Genomic DNA, 18,056 nt, shown 5'->3' on the forward strand with positions numbered 1-18,056 from the left:
AGCGAAAAATCCATGATATATATTTAGATGTGCTTACATTTAAAATCCAGCGATAGAGTGAAGCCACGAAAGTAGAGCGATATAGCGAGGATTACTGTATATATATATACACATTGTGATGCATGAGTCGCTCTCTTGCACTCCAAAAACAAGACCGAATCTCAGTACTTTAGTTTCTCCAGCTTTATTCAACTTGAAACAGGAACAGCACAGTTATTTATTATAACAGGATCTACCACTCTCATATATACAGACACAGCAAGCTGGCAGGATCGGGGCCAGGTCAGTGGCCAAGTTATACAGTTCCCTACATTTATAACGTTCCTTATGTCACCCATCAACGGCTGGCAGTTATAGCGTGACCCTGATCGGCTTGTAGTTGCTTCTGTAGCACTAAAATACAAGCCCTGTGAGCGTGTGGTTGCCTTGGCAGCGGATGGCAGTCTTCAGAAGAAGCAATTGCACTTCAGCGTGTCATCTCGTTGGGATGGGGGTGATCCCAAAAGATTTCAGAAGGCTCACAATATATATATCTTTTGAGGCATCTAGGCTTAAGTCCATTCAAACCATTATTTGGCAGGCAGCCACAAGGGGTGCTGGATATTTTTGGGAAGAATGGACAGGGGTTCACTGAAACTCACAGTGGTAGATTTATCGGGTCATTTAGCTCCAGGAACAAATTTCTAAATTATCCTCTATCACAGTGGAGCACCAGCAGCGAACAGGTGACACAAAAACATAAATATAACAGGAACAACAAACTTCACGAATTCAAAAGGCGTCGGGTACTTGTTTTGATCCTGGCTGACCCACATAAGTTTCCAGCAAAATGGTTGGATCCTGCAGTAGTGGAGGAATGCAAAGGCACTGTGAACTATGAGGTTAGGATTCCCGCCTGGCAAAAATCATGCAAATCTGACATGTTAAATATTTTGAAGGAGTGGCATGCTTTTAATGAGGTGCTGGCTTGTACGCTGGAGTGTCTCAGACTGAGGTTGCTATTGGAGATGATTTGACAGACATGGAGAGGCTGAGTTACTGTCCCTGATTGGAAGGAACTCTGATGTCTTTTCATCTTTACCTGGCCAGACTGAAATTGCTGAACACAGGATTGTGACTGAGCTTACTGTTAAGGTACAGATGCACCCGTATTGTATTCAAGCAAAGAGGACTGGAGGAGATGAAGCAGCTTGATTTGGTTGTGATTCGCAAGAGTAGAAGCAAATGGCATAGTCCAATTGTTCTAGGCTGTTTATTTTGCCCAGAGGGGACTGGGCGGTCTCATGGTCTGGAATCCCTGCAGATTTTATTTTTTCTCCAGCCGTCTGGAGAATTTTTTTTTTTTTCTGTCCACCCTGGCCATCGGATTTTACTCTTATTCTATATTAATTAATGTTGACTTATTTTATTTTCTTACTGTGTCTTTTATTTTTCTATTCTTCATTATGTAAAGCACTTTGAGCTACATTTTTGTATGAAAATGTGCTATATAAATAAATGTTGTTGTTGTTGTTGTAGGTCCAAACAGGACTGCTCAGTTTGGTTTTGTATAGATTTCAGATGCTTGAATAAGATTTCCAAGTTTCATGCTGACCCAATGCCACATATTGATGACTTACTGAAGAAACTCGGGCAAGCCTCACATATTTCCACCCTGGATTTCACGACGGGGTACCAGCAGGTGCCTCTGGAGGATTCCAGTCGTGAGAGCACCATGTTCATCACCCCAGATGGGTTGTTCAATTCACCAGACTCTCATTTGGTTTTCATGGCGTGCCTTTAACTTTTCAGCAGATGATGGATCAGATTTTGAGGCCCCATTCCGCATATGCTGTAGTGTATCTCGATGATGTTTTCATTTTCAGTAATGATTGGAGATCACATCTCAACGCATACAGGCAGTACTTGACAGCTTGCGGCAGGCTGAGTTGACAACTAATCCCTAGAAGTATAAATTGGGTATATCGGAAACACATTATTTGGGGTATTCTATGGGGACGGTTTGATTAGACCATAGTTGTACAAGGTGGGTGAGGTGCTTGCATATCCACACCTAGAAGCAGAAGCAGGTTTGTGCTTGGTCTCGCTGGTTATTACAGGAGGTTCATTCGAATGTTGCACATAGGGCCGCCCTCTAACTGACCTGACAAAGGCAGTAAGAACCATTACATTGTCTGGTCTGACTTGAAAATCGCTTTGTCATTAATCCATCAGTTGAAATGATTTGTTACAAACGGAACAATAAACTATAATGCACAGTTGTAAATTATTTATTATCACAATACTGTACACAGTTCATCCAAATTTTTGAAGTTTAAAATAATGTTTATTTAAAGAAATTATAGAATTGTTTTTCTTTGAATCTTGTACAGATTTAATACAGCTACAGAAAAGGGCAAATTTTAAAGTAATGAATATGCTAATTGAAGCAAAAAGGCACAATTATCCTCATTGAAATATCTTCAAATGCAGTCTGAAAGAAAAAAAGATCTTATGTAAGGAATAAAGTAACAGAACTTTATACCTTGTGATAAAAGCAATCATTATACACCAATTTCATCACCTATTATCTGAATCTGGTATTTCCTGCACAGGTTTTGGAAAGCCACAACTTATGTTGGCTATAAAGATACAAATCAGAAGTGTGCAGAGGATGGCTCAGTAGTTCAAGAAGGGTTAAATCACATTATTTGTCCTTTGTAACTTACTTTGTTGTCTGTCCTCTCTTTGTTTTCATTGTCTATATAAACAACACAATAGCTATATCATCAATGAAGAACTTGAAAAATGACAACAATGACAACTACAAATACCTGAATAGTGATATCCTAAAATATACTGTATTCCCACCACATAGCAAATTATTTTTTCTGATAGGAAGACCTGGGATGAAATGCCATCTCTTTCATTATTTATCTCGCTATTTTGAATATTTCAGTACTCCTTTTATATTTTTGAAGAATATATTAAATTAGATAAAATCTAGTTATTTAATTCAATAAATTATAAATTATCGTCTTAACTGAAGGCATGTATGATTCCAAAGTGCATCTGTTTGTTAGGTATGGATTACTGAGACAATAACTGCCCTAATAACAGTATTTTTTAATGTAGCACCTATTATTGTTCAAAATATGTTGCATTTTAATAACCCTGGTAGGTTTCCTACAGCAGAAAGTACAATTCCTGGGACTGCAGCACTGAAAGAGACTAGGACAGTGCACTCCACATCTGGCCCAAGTTAAGTGGCTAGGCCAGCAAGGCTTGCAGTGAAGACTCCTCATATTAATTTCACTCACCAAAATCTGTGTCTCATTAATTATTCATTACCACAATATCAAACTTCCAGAACACTGTGATACCTGTCTGAGTATTGCAAGAGAAATAACATAGGCAGCCTTTAGAAACTGAAGCCTGATGCACAAGCTGTGGTGGAAATGAGGAAAATGAAGAAAGCTACAAAGAATATATATGAGGAAATTAGAAATTAAATGAATAAATATTCTAAGGAACAGGTAGAGTAAAATTAATATAATGGGCACCAACTTGATAAACTTAAATTATTGTTGACTATTGTGCAGTGGACAACTACAGCAGATTTTGACTGAGACAGCTGTCAGGGTTATTGCCTTTGAGATCTTCAAAACAGCAGAGCCTAAAAATAAAGCTAGTGGGAAAGATGTGGTAAATAATTAGGATATACAAATGGGCAGAAACAGGAAATCCTGTTAAATTCATCATGAAGTTTTAAAGTAATTATAATTATGGAAGCAACTATTATGGAAAACCAGGAAAATGAAAGAGGACATTGCTTTGCTTATGTAATAGATGTTCTCAAGACCTTTCATTTTAAATTTTGACAAATTTCAGGAATAAGAAAATGCATAATGCTACACAACAGTGAAGAAAGATTATTATTTTCAAGGGCATTTGGATCTGTATTCTTCTGAACTACGTTTAAGGGCATGTGCTTGTCCGGCATTCAAAAGGGATATATTTATCTAGCTAAACTAAAGGTTGCAAATAGAGATTACACTTACATATATAATTCAACTGAAGACATGGTCCCTGAAAATAATCCCCAAACATTTTCCAAACCTGATTAAGATCTGAGAAGGACTGAATGAGGAAAATATAAAAGGACATGTATAAGTAACAAAATGTCAGAAATCGGCTAGAGTTGAAACAGATAACAATTATTACAAATTATGTGCATTACTATGTATAAAGGTCCTCTACCTCATCTGTTCTAAATTAGTCACCTGTCTATTATTGTTATTCCAGTTTATGTCGGCTTTAATTCTGCTCTGTTGCTCTGTTTTGGCTTGTATCCTCTTTATCTTCCTTTTGTCTTTTGATTATCTATTATTTTACTATTATTATAATGTATAATGTTGCTTTCATTAACATAGCACTGTTATCACTATTATTATTTATTTTGATTTTTCTGTTATTACTGTTTCATGACAATTACTTTTTGTACCTCACTATTTTTCTTCTGCTTAAAATCATTATAGTTAGTATTAATATATAATGATACAGTGCTTCTCTTTGTAAATACCCACAGCATCCATGACAGTACCATGGTATGGCATGGCAGGCATGCCCACCTCTGTGTACCAGCTGCAAACTATATTCTTCTGCCAATAAACTGTGGTAGTGAGCCAGTGCTGAATCATGTGCATTCTGTCATCTGCTTGAGAATGATAGAGTTGTCAGGAGCAAGAGGAAGCAGAGTGACACAGTGCAGAACAACGGACAGTGTAGCAAACTAAATGTCTTAATGAAATTATTTTGTACATCTGAATTGCGGTTTAGCAGTAAAACATAGTTGCTGCTAGTTTGCTGCTCAACATGCACCAAAACAAATATTACCTCACTATTATTACTAAAAATGATAAGCAACTAAACATACTGTGTAATATATTGCTCTGAATTAAAAGCAACCAAGAAAAGACCACAGGCTTAAACATATATCATGATGTGATGCAAATAAACCTGTTGCCCCTTCTATAATATATTTTATCATTATAATGACACAGTTAAAACTGACACAATTCAGATTTTTTCTCATATCTGTTTTTTATTTAACTGTTAATATAATTTTGCAAGTATTCCAAAGCTAATTTGAGTGTCTATAGATATCTGTTTTGAAGATGCCCTGAAAGGGAAAAATGACAAAAAGAAATTTGTAAGACATATGTGATCAATAGCAATAGACCGCAATGATTACCAACAGAATGCTGACAGCTTTGTTATGTTACATCCTTGTCAGTGCAGGACATCTATGAATTGATCAGTTCATGATGGGTAGAAAGAGCAATAAAATCATAAAAAATTACAGCTGCTGCTTTGGTTGCAATTATCACTAACAAATTTGTATGTAAAACATTGAGATATGTGAGGGAAGTAGTTTGCCAGTTTTAGAATGTAATTCAGTCATTTACATCAGTATCTGTATTCAAGACTGTCTTTTGAAAACTACCTGCTTGAGATGTGACATTTCTGTTGGAAAGAATATAGCACATGGTCTTTATTGGCTGGCAATAGTTACCCAAATGCTAATTAAGTTATCATTGACAAACTGAGTTTGTATGATAATTCATCTAGATTTTCAATGAAGAGATATGACTGATGTTCTATTAATAGAGAAATAAAATTGTGCAAACTTTTAGTGAATTCTGATTCAATAATACATCTCACGTTCAACTCACATAAGTTATTGTTGGATTTAGTACCACATATGTAAGTGGTTTAAATCTGGTCTGAAAAGTTCTGAATTCTGTTTTTGCTGCTCAAACTTTTCTGAAAAGATTGGATGTGTCACATACCAGTGAAAAAATCGAAACTAAGCTGCAGTAAGAAGGTAACTTACAGTAGTTGTATTCAATTACTGGAAAAACCTCATCAGTTTCTGAGATACTGGAAGCCTCTGGTATCCTTTGGAATTCAAATCAGAGTGGAAATAACATCCTGTCTAAGGATACTTCATTTGGATAAGGCATTTAGACATGAAGAATGTCTCTAGGAATCATGGATATGACTGAAAAAACCAAACACATGCACAAATGTCTTTGCTTTTTTACCTGGGCATGTAAGTCTTACACTTGCCCAGCCCCATCTTTAACTCAAATGCCAGCTTTACTTGTCCGAAGTGAAGTGTCAATAAATGTAACTATATTATTGCTTTGAAAGAAATAAAAAAAGAAAAAGGCATTGCTGGGATGCATTTTCCAGAAGAAACCTAAATAAATGACATGAGGAAATGTTCTCTTCATTCAAATAGCTCAAAGGGCTCATTTATGTTTCTTAAAAATATGATCCAGTTTTCAATTAATTTCTTCGTATCTAAGAAACATTATTTTGGATCACATTTTTGTCTTCCACAAAGTTAAATGGGAGTCTTACAAGTATGAGTAAAACTACTGTTTGTCCTTTCATACTGAAGCAGTTGCTGCACAGTAAACATGCACTTTTCTGGTGCTCCACAAATGATTTTACTTCTCCAGACCACTGATTGTCATTGGGCTATAATTAGTGATTTTGGATATTTGCACAAGCAAAAGGTGACAATAGATGATGATGTCTAACCCATCTTAATAAATGATTTACAAATGATTGCTTTAATTCTAGAAGTTTCAAATATAAAACAATTGAGTTAGAAGTGTATGTAGTGGAGCATAATTATGATTTTATAGTAATAACAGAAACCTGGCTAAATAACAAAGATGGGGATGACTATAACATAGAGGGATGCACATTTTAGGAAGGTTAGACAGAACAGAAAAGGAAGTGGGGTTTCTGTTTATGTCAAACAGAATTTATACACAAGTCCTCTTCAGTTGGAAAATGAGCCCCATCTTAGTGAGGACATGTGGCTTTGATTGGCAAACATTAGTGAGAGAGGTTTTATTTTAAAAGTGTGTTGCAGACTGCCCAATGCAGAAAGTGATTTCAATGCACATCTTTTTGTTAATATTATAAAGGCAACTTTACAGGGGATGTTAAAGTCATGGGAGACTTTAACTACTGAGTATTAACTGGGATAACTTTGCAAATAGTGGAGCACAAGAACAACAATGGATTTTAGACAAAAACAGTGACTGTTTTTAACCCAGTATATTAAAATATCAACATGGAGTGAAGCCTGTCTAGATTTAGTATTTTGTAATAATTAGGATAGAACTGAAGGTTAAGAGGTGATTGAACCACTAGAAGTCAAATGACCATAATATAATAAATACAGTTCTCAGTGTTTTGGAAGAGATACTAAAACTATAAGTTAAGTATAAGTTAAGATAAGTTTAACTTTGGTAGGGAGAATTTTGAGCAGATGTAGCAAAGTCTAATGAGGGTATACTGGGATAAGCTTTTAAGTGCGGAGACAGCTAAGGAGCAGTGGAACAGATTTAAGAACGTTTTAAATATAATGTAGGAGAGGTAAATACCTACATTTGGAATTAAGAAATTTATAAAAACTTTGCAGTGGGTTAATAAGTTAATAATGAGTTGAAAAGAGAGAAGTATCCCGATCCAGTCAGGACAGTTTTAGGCCTCAGACAGATCCAAGAAATTCAGACACTATGAGGCCTGGAACCTGTTTATGTTCATGTGAGAAACACAACGTTTATTTTTACCTTTTGTATAAATATACAATTAAATAATTTCCTATAATTTACTAATTGGATTCAGTGGACATTTTAATGCACTGTGTTGCTTTACCTAGAAAATTGCTTCATTTTATTTTTTCACACAAAAACTTACATTGGCTTCTGAAAACAAATATATATATATATACAGGGATGCGCAAAAGTAGGTTTACAGTCGTGAGTTAGCTGGAATAATCATAACCTGCATGAACTCAGAGGAAGAGGGTCATGTAGCCGGGACAGGTGGGGAAAATAGGCTTATATCATGCATCCTACATGGCCCTCTGCCTCTGAGACTGCATGTCCCTCTATTTCTGAGGGGACTTGCAAACTACATGACCCTCTGCCTCCCAGCTGGCATGACCTCTGCTACTCCATCAGACCCTATACCACTCCTGCCTGTTTTAAGTTACATGTCCCTCTGCCTTTTCACTATTAAACCCCCACCACCTTTAAATCAGAGTTCAGGATTCTCACAGCCAAGCGGTGGGTGGGGGCAGCCTCCGGCTATCCCTAGCCCACTGAGGTTCCACAGTGCTAGAGTATTGTAATGTTTAGGGAGGGATTCTGACTTAGATGTGTTCAGTCATAATCCTGCAGATGGTAGCTTTGCACCATTGGCTCCTCAGCCAAGCACATACACCTAATATCTGAACCTATGGTTCCTCTCGTACTGAGCGGATTGCTATTGTGACAACACCATCATTGTTAGGGTAAAACTAACCTGTCTCACAACGGTCTAAAGTCAGCTCACGTTCCCTATAAATTGGTGGGTGAACAGTCTAGCGCTTGGTGAATTCTGCTTCACAATGATAGGAAGAGCTGACATCGAATGATCATAAAGCGATGTTGCTATGAACACTTGGCGCAACAAGCCAGTTATCTCTGTGGTAACTTTTCTGACACCTCCTGCTTGAAACCCAAAAAGCCAGAAGGATCGCTTTCACAGTCTGTACTCATACAAAATATCAAGATCAAGCAGAGGTTTCTGGTCTCCCTGAGATCGCCTTATAATACATGCATTATGGTGTGACAGGTGTACCTCCACAGTCAAACTCCCTACCTGCCACTGTCTCTGGAGCGGTAAAATGGTATTTCACTGGCAGCCTGTGGTCCCAGGTGGGGTGGGGAGCTTCCCACTTATTCTATGCCTCTCGTATCTTTTCACAGTCCCAGACTAAAGTCAAACTCAGCAGGGTCTTCCTTCCCTGCTGACTTTACTAACTCACTCCCTTGGCTGTGGTTTCACTAGATAGTAGATACGGACAATGGGAATCTCATTCATCCATTCATGCACTTCACTAATTAGATGATGAGGTATTTGGCTAGTTTGGAGCCCGTTATAGTTACTACCGCTGTTTACCCATGTCTCATTGAATTTGGGGAAAGAAGGGCGGCCAGGCAGGACTTGGCAGGCAGGTCAATTCCTCAGCCCCAGGAAGCAGCAAGCTTGCAGGTGGGGCATGCTGAAACACCACTAGTGGGTGTTGCCAGCCACCATCTCCCTATGGCTCTTCACTGCTGACTCAGTGCCGGTTGGGGCAAACAACCTGAATCTGAGGAGACCTGATCCTGGTGCAACAAGGGCCATCACTGGCTTCACACTATCCATGGGTGCAGCCCGATCAAAGGAATTTGGGCCCCACTAGATGCCAGGAAAGTGGTCTCCTGTACACCACATTTCAAGTGTCCAGGTAAGGGCGAGGGTTTTCAGCACTGGGCTCTTCCCTCTTCACTTGCAGTTACTGAGGGAATCCTGGTAGGAACTTTGGTAGGGAGAATTTTGAGCAGATGTAGCAAAGTCTAATGAGGGTATACTGGGATAAGCTTTTAAGTGCGGAGACAGCTAAGGAGCAGTGGAACAGATTTAAGAACATTTTAAATATAATGTAGGAGAGGTAAATACCTACATTTGGAATTAAGAAATTTATAAAACTTCTTGCAGACCGCCAACTGGTCACCTTCTCTGCCGGGGAACCGAGGGAGAAGGTCGCCGCAACCCCTCCTTGGGGTGGGGCGGCACATGGCAGCCGTATGCCACAGGTCTGCTCTTGGGGGACAGAGGGCCTGGGTCCCTGCAAACTCCCCAGCTGTGCTGACCACGGGGAGTGGTGTGGCAATGATCAGAAAGGTGACCCTCAGACAGATGTCGACCCAGGAATGACCCAGGGCTGCATGGTGCGTTTGAAGTGTTGATGATCAATGTGTCCTGCAATTCATATTAGTTCTTGCAGCTAGCTGCGTCCTTCATCGACACACAAGCTAAGTGATCCACTACTAAGAGTAGTTTCTCTCTTTCTCTCGGGCATGGAGGTGGTACCAGGTCATTGAACCACATCTCCGAAGCATATAGGTTAACCCAGCCGTCCGATGAGGGTGAGGGAAGGCAACTCAATGACCAACCTGGCTTGTGTGGGACAAGAGGTCGGGCGAATGCCTGGGAGGGTGAAGCCTGCCACCTCTCCAGCTGCACCCCAGGGAGGACCACCTTTCCGGGAGAGACAGAGGTTCAAGTGTGGAAATTCATGAGGAGGGAGGGCATACTCAGAAAACACCCGTTCACACCACCCTCCGACAACCGTGCACAGGGAGACTTTCATATGAAGTTCTCACCCCAAAGGGGCCTTCGGGAGGGTATTGGGGTGGCTCGGATCTAACTGGTTCTTTCAGTACTCCATGAGCAGAAATAGTAATACGCAGAAACATATCAGCTGGATCCAGAAGCGAATGTCAAATTGGCCAACCAGCCTCAACCGAAGTTTGGGGACCTTTTGAGGACCTGGTGCAAGCTTTTAGGCAGAGTGTCATGTAACTATTTAACATGACCCCTGCCCAGTTTTACATGACCCTTGTTCACTTTGAATTTACATAACTAGAAAGCCCGGTTTCATATGACCCCTTGTCCACCTTGAATTACATAACACCTTGCCCCCTGATGGCAGTAGAACTAGTAATGTGCAGAAACATATCAACTGGGACCAGACTTCCCTGAAGGGTACCAGGGTGCCCGTCAGACTTAGCAGAACAGGATGAGGTGAAGGTCTGCTGCCCTCAATGGCTTCTGCAGAGTACCCAGAATGAACCTCCTCCAAGGAAGAGGGAGAAAAATTTCTACAGTCGGAGATTTGCCTAGGACTCTCAGTCTCAGGACTCTCAATAAAAGATATGAGGCACAGAATAGGCTTGGCTTTGGCTGCATTTGGAAAACCTAGCAAGATTTGGAAAATGAACAAAATATCTAACAAACTAACAATTAAACTCTTTGAAAGACTTGTAACCCTAGTGTTACTATATGAATCAGAGTGCTGGTGTCTTTGGAAGGCAGATGAGAAAAAATACTTATTAGGAAATAAATTGGTTGAGATGGATATTCGCAAATCACAAAGGGAGAAAATATGAAATGAAGTGATTAGAGAAATATTTTGCAGAAAAGAATGCTAATTGATCAGAGAATGAAGACTTCTTTGGTTTGGGCATGTAATAAAAATCAATTAGAAATGACCAAATCTAGAGAATTGTACAGCAATATTGAAGGAGGTTGGAGTAGAGGAAGACAGAGAAAGAAATGGATTTATAATGTAAAGCACAATTTGGAATATAACAGGTTGGATTTGGGAATTAAGCTGAAATGATAAGAAATTGAGTAGAGACATCTTGTTAAAAGCTCATCTTCAATGTAAGCTAAAGGATGAGAAAGAAAGAATAAAAAGAAGGTTGAGTCCCACGGTTACAGTGTCTTTGGTTGAAAAGGAGATAAAGTGTACACCATGCGATTTTGTGGTTTAAATAGTCAGTGAAGCGTTATGCTGTGTAAGCAAGGTGCCTTAAATGCAAATCAGTTATGAGAGCCAAGTGTATAAATAAGGCCTGCACCTTTTCTGCAGTGAGTATGCCTTCTGCTAGTATGGTAGCTGTGGGGATCTCCCTTTTTCAAATAGAAATTAAAGAGATGCCAAGCTTCCTCATGCCTGGTTCTTCCAAGTGAGTATTTCTTCTTCTTATTATTATTATTTTGTATCCTTAATTATGATTTTTCTTTTAGGTGATGATGGCTGGTAATTTAACCAATGACCAAAAAGTAGACATTTAAACAATACTGGAAGAAAGGTCCGAAAGGTTCAACAGAAATGGGCTGAACAATTTGATGTACCTCCACCAAGTATACAGACAATTTAAAGTATACGTAGTAAATTCGACAAAATTTGGTCCTCCTGCAATGCTCCAAAAGCGGTGGACCCGTGAGTGTTAACAAGCAAGAAATGACAGAGTACCCCAGAAAATTATAAAGAGCCTCCTTTGAGTTGGGCATTCCCCATAGATCTTTGAGTCCTCTAATGTACGTTTATGAAAATGTATCGGCCAAGATTGATTCATGGGTTATTAGAGAATGATCCAGATTGTTGTTTATAATTCTGTGAAGTGGTTATGAATGAAGGTAATTGCATTATTGATAAAATTACATGGTCCGACAAAGCTCAATTTAAACTTTCAGGTTCTGTAAATCACCACAGCTGTGTCTACTGTTGCACAGAAAATCCCCATGTAACTACTGAAAAACAGATGAATCACCCAGGGGTTACAGTGTGGGCATAAAGGGTTCTTGGACCTGTTTTATTCCTACAACTCTTACACATGATGCATAATAATGAAGACATCTTCTTTCAACAAGATGGAGCTCCTGAACACTATGCCATAAAAGTGCATGAGTTTCTTGATGAACAATTACCCAACAGGTGGATAGGTTGATGAGGTCCAGTGGAATGGCCAGCACTATCACCAGACCTCACCCCAATGGACTTCTTCTTTTGGGGTGTTGTCAAAGATACGTCTTTTAATGACAACCACGAATTGTGGATGAGATGATTGGCTACATAAGAGAAGCATTTCAAGAACTTGATGACAATAAAGAACTCTGTGCCAAAGTGAGCTTGAGTGCAGCAAGTAGACTACGAGAATGTGTAAATAATGAAGGCCGACAATTTGAGCACTTACGAGATTGTACCTAAGGGTATTGTGCCCTTGTGACATTCTTTAGAGTTAATCTATACTAATAAAGGCAAAGCCCTCACTCACTCACTGACTCACTCACTCACTGACTCATCACTAATTCTCCAACTTCCCGTGTGGGTGGAAGGCTGAAATTTGGCAGGTTGATTCCTTACAGCTTCCTTACAAAAGTTGGGCAGGTTTTATATCGAAATTCTACGCGTAATGGTCATAACTGGAAGCAGTTTTCTCCATTTACTGTAATGGAGATGAGCTTCAACGCCGTGGGGAGTTTCGTGTGACATCATCACGCCTCCCGTAATCACGCAGTACATAGAAAACCAGGAAGACCTCCAAAAGCGCTTAAGAAAACATGCATTATATAATTGAGAAGGCAGCGAAACAATAAGAAGCGGCGAGTGACATATACAACCATATTCATGACTTCTGCTACTTGAAACAAAGCACGATGTAAACCTACACTTTAAATTAAGTTCATAGACAGGCTGCGCTGGCGTTTGTAATTTAGTGCCTGCCCATATAAGGCCGTCCGTCAGCGGCAATCCAATAGCAAACTGCCACGGGTAAATATTCACGGGTGAAGGACTGTGCTTATGGAGAGGAAGATGAGATGGTCAGGGTGGTGTTTGACACAAACTCAGCGAAACTGCGAGAGAAAGTTTTAAGTGCCAGGACTAAGGTAACATTAAATACAGCCATGGACATAGCACGAGATGGCACCAGCACAGCTGGGAACCTTCGATGCATGTACAATGGCGGCTCACGTGAACTGGCGCAGTGCACAGATAAAAGCAACAGTTTCAAAGAGCTGAACAAAACGAATTACACAATTGAAAAGGCAGCAAAAAATATGAAGCGTCTGATAAGCATATTCATAAATCCAGCTACTGCGGAAACAAAGCACACGGTGGAAAAAATCAATGTCCCGCTAAAGGAAGACAGTGTAAAAAAAACCCGTGCATGCAGTGTGTCAGGTCTCAGATAAAGAAGAAGACGAGCTGTTTATTGATGCAGTAAGAAACGAATCGATGAATGAAACCTGTTATCTTTACAGCGATTGACAAACACGGAATGTGACTTGAACACAACACATCCTACAAATACGAGCCTGATTGAAAGAAATAATGATAATCAAATCCTTGATGACAGCAACACTCAGTAACACTCACAAAACAAATACTGTATATTGACAGTCATGTTACGTTATGTTTAAAATGTTCCCTTTTCTTTTTCTAGCTTTTTAAACACACTACTTCTCGCTGCATCTGCGGGTATATATATATATGTATATATATATATCCCGATCTACATACTCAATAATGGATACTTTATTCGCCATCAATGATTGTTTTGGTAAAGCCATACTCAGTGTATTCATTAGATGAGCGGTAAAAAGTAAGAGCGAGGGGAGGATGACTTATTGAGGCATGGAGGCAAAACCACAATAGCATACGGGCTCGATGTACGAAAAAATACATCTTTTCAAGTTCTATTTAGTCCATATTTGTCAAACTCAAGGGCCACGGGCTACATCCGGCCCGGCGTGTAATTATATCCGCCCGAGATCATTTTATATACTGTATTATTGTTATTAATGGCCGGGGATATGAAGCACTGGTAACACAATAAACTACAGATCCCATAATGCAGGGCTTCAGCTGCCTTGCGAACACTTACAGCGTCACGCCGTCTCTTCAGTCGTTTCCTTACTTTGCGAAGGAAGCAGCTTTTCAGAGCTTCTGCACTGTTTTATAAGCGAGCGATATATAAGAAAGTCCTTTTCCTTGCTTATGAAGCAGCCTTTTATTTAATCCACGGGTTCTCCGCTGTTTCATTGTTCATTTATTACGATTTTTATAGTTATTGTGTAGGTTTTATTTAATCCACGGGTTCTCTTCTGTGTTCACTGCGGTGTCTTCTTTCGTTTACGAGCTTGCCAAGGAAGCAGCTTTCTCATAGCTTCTGCACTGTTTTAAAAGCGAGCGACATATAAGAAAGTGCTTTTCCTTGCTTCACCAACGAAGCAACCTTTTATTTAATTCACGGGTTCTCTTCTATTTTATTGTTCATTTGTTACGATTGTTACAGTTATTGTGTAGGTTTTATTTAATCCACGGGTTCTCTTCTGTGTGTCACTGCGGTGTCTTCTTTCGTTTCGACCTTAGCCAAGGAAGCAGAAACTTACAACCACGAAACTTTGTAGCGGCACAAGACTTCAGGTCACATCTCTATAAAACAACCTAATTGAAGCAACTATATTTACTGGCAGTGCCTCAGTGACACAGTTTTATTTCGCATCCCGTTATACCATCTAATCTCCCATTTTAATTCAAAGCGTTCAATTTCCAGTAAGGCTCTGCTTCAATGACAATTAATAAGTCTCAGGGACAAACACTACAAAAGGTTGGCATTTATTTGAGGGATTGCTTTTCATATGGCCAACTGTATGTTGCATGCTCAAGAGTGAGCTCAGCACACAGCTTAGTCATATTACAACCAGAGGGCCGAACTGACAACGTGGTATACAGAGATCCTTAACAATTAATTTTTGACATATTTTCGTTCAGTCTAAAATGTTTACTTTTTATTAATAAAAATATTCAGACAGTATTTCACCTCTTGAAGCCTTGGTATTTTACTAGTAGTTAATAAAGCTATTGTGTCAATAAAGGTATTGGAATATTCATAACCTGCATGTCTTTTTCCATACAAACAACTGTAACTATGAAAACAATAAAAAGACACATACATTCTGTGGTTTTGTTTCAAATGCAGAACTGAGAGACCTTGATAGTTTAGCAGTTTAATAAATGCGAATACACAGGCCTCAAAACTACCAAATCAACTGGTTTCAGAGCAGGAACTAAAAGGAATTGAAATCGACATGAGGAGCATGTAATGTAAGAGTTGGTACACCAGCAAAACAGAGGAGTGGTAGCTGGAAAGTGGGTGGAGTCAAAGAGATGCCAACGACAGGGGTGTCAGCTTATGGAAAAAACACAAACATCAAAACAGCAGATGCTTTCATATTTTTCTGAGGTCTTCACATTTGAGGAATTGGATAACCTCCCACCAGTAAAAGGGACTACTAAGGAGGGAATGAGGAATTACGAAATTGAAGTGGGAGAAATACTGCTCAGGTTGAAATCAAACAAATCACCAGGACCAGATAATATGTATTTACCCTCGAGTTCTTAAGGAGATTAGCGACTACAAATGAAAGTTATTGCACACTCAAATTCTGTAGGACTGGAAAATGACAAATATCATTCTGTTATATAAAAGGGTGACCAGGCAGTTTCAAGCAACTATAGGCCAGTAAGCTTAACATGCATCACAACTGAATTAATGGAAGAAATTGTTAAGGATAACATTGAGCAACACATGGCAAGAACAGGAGTTTTACTGAACAGTCAGCAAGGGTTCAGAAGTGGGAGGTCATGTTTTACCAATATGCTGGAATTCTATGAGGAAGCAACAAATGGATATGATTACAATGGAGCATATGATATTATTTATCTTCAGTTTCAGAAAGCAATTGATAAGGTGCCACATGAGAGGTTGGGCATCAAACTAAAAACAGTGGGTGTTTAGGGTGATGTTTGCAGATGGGTGAAAAATTAGCTCAGACACAGGAAGCAGAGGTTATGGTTCAAGGAACCCTATCAGAATTGGCTGATGTCAAGAGTGGTGTTCCCCAGTGGTCAATGCTAGGTCAACTGCTATTGACAACAAGCTGATTAAAGTTGCAGATAATATCAAAATAGGTGGATTGGCAGATAATTTATAATTATAATAATCATTACAGAGGAACTTGGACACCATACACGCTTGGGCAGATTTGTGGCAGATGAAATTTAATGAAAGTAAATGTAAAGTATTACACATAGAAAGTAAAATTGTTAGGTTTGAATACACAGCGGGAGGTCTGAAAATCGAAAGTACACCTTATAAGAAGGATTTAGGAATCATAGTGGACTCAACACTATCCCATAAGAGAACAATATTTGATTTTAGTTCTGTGTTACCTTCTGTGTTTGAAAGTTCTGCACATAAGTTCAAGTTGATTAACAGCTCTAAATTGCTCCTATGTTAATATGTATATGGTTGAGACTGAATGTATGGAGTTTGAATACTGCCCAAAGGCATTTTTAAATGTAAGTTACTTTTTGAGTGCATTTTATTAAAGGGCTAGTTACTGTATATTTTAAGCACGTTTTGCATATGTTTTGAGCACAAATTCTTTTCAGAAGATTCAGTTCAGAAACTGCATATTGTATATAAGCTTTTATTTCAGACCACATGTTTTAAGTCAGCATGCTAGGTAGACTCAATGCAACTTTTAATTTCATCCAATTTCATTAAATTTAGGTGTCTTTTTTAATTTGTCCTGTTATGGATGGGCACCTTGTCTAGGGTTGGATCCATTATTGCACCAGTGCTGCTGCCACAGGTCCATTCTACCTTCAATGTTATTTTCAAATGAGTGGACTTGACTGGTCCTAGGTGAGGGATGAGACAAAGAGCAGTTCAACAAAACCTCCTATGAAGAATAAAAAATTTGGACGGCGTTTTCCTTCGCCCGGACGCGGGTCCTGGGGCCCCTGTCTGGAGCCAGGCCTGGAGGTGGGGCTCGATGGCGGCGCCTGGTGGCCAGGCCTGCACCCATGGAGCTCAGCCGGGCACAGCCAAAGAGGCAACATGGGTCCCCTTCGCATGGGCTGACCACCAATGGGAGGGGCCAAGGAGGTCAGGTGCAGTGTGAGTTGGGTGGTGGCCAAAGGAGAGGACCTTGGCGGTCCGATCCTCGGCTACAGAAGCTACCTCTTGGGGCGTAGAATGTCACCTCTCTGAAGGGAAGGAGCCTGAGCTAGTGCGTGAGGTCAAGAGGTTCGGCTAGATATAGTCGGGCTCACCTCGATGCACAGCTTGGACTCTGGAACCAATCTCCTTGAGAGGGGCTGTACTCTCTACCACTCTGGAGTTGCTCCCGGTCAGAGCGCCGAGCAGATGTGGGCACACTTTGCCCCCGACTTGGAGCCTGTCCATTGGGATTTACCCGGTGGGCGAGAGGGTAGCCTCCCACCACCTTTGGGTGGAGGGCGTTTCCTAACTGTTGTTTGTGCGTATGCATTGAACAGCAGTTTGGAGTACCACCCTTTTGGAGTCCCTGGAGGGTGCTAGAGGGCATACCTTCTGGGGTCTCCCTTGTACTGCTGGGAGACTTCAATGCTCATGTGGGCAATGGCAGTGAGAATTGGAAGGGCATGATTGGGAGGAATGGTCTCCCGATCTGAACCAGTGGTGTTTTGTTATTGGACTTCTGTGCTTGTCATGGATTGTCCATACGAACATCATGTTCAAGCATAGGGGTGTTCATATGTGCACTTGGCACCAGGA

The 18,056-nt window shown here is 39.9% G+C and overlaps 1 protein-coding gene and 1 pseudogene across 3 annotated transcripts in view; both read right to left on the bottom strand.

Moving 5' to 3' along the window:
• Positions 1–2,254: 2,254 nt before the first annotated feature.
• LOC120539118 (H-2 class II histocompatibility antigen, A-K alpha chain-like) overlaps positions 2,255–18,056 on the bottom strand; it is an 89,886-nt gene continuing 74,084 nt past the window's right edge. The window contains exons 4-5 of one of the 3 annotated variants that reach the window (XM_039768893.1): positions 4,041–4,119; positions 2,255–2,473 (exon numbers count right to left, since the gene is read on the bottom strand). In XM_039768893.1, the coding sequence (XP_039624827.1) occupies positions 2,463–2,473; positions 4,041–4,119 (90 nt within the window). In that variant the 3' untranslated portion in view covers positions 2,255–2,462. The other 2 variants (XM_039768894.1, XM_039768892.1) reach the window with 2 other exon arrangements.
• On the bottom strand, positions 9,782–9,935 carry LOC120539842 (annotated as a pseudogene).

Source organism: Polypterus senegalus, chromosome 11 (genome assembly GCF_016835505.1).
Source record: "Polypterus senegalus isolate Bchr_013 chromosome 11, ASM1683550v1, whole genome shotgun sequence".
Lineage (NCBI taxonomy): Eukaryota > Metazoa > Chordata > Cladistia > Polypteriformes > Polypteridae > Polypterus > Polypterus senegalus.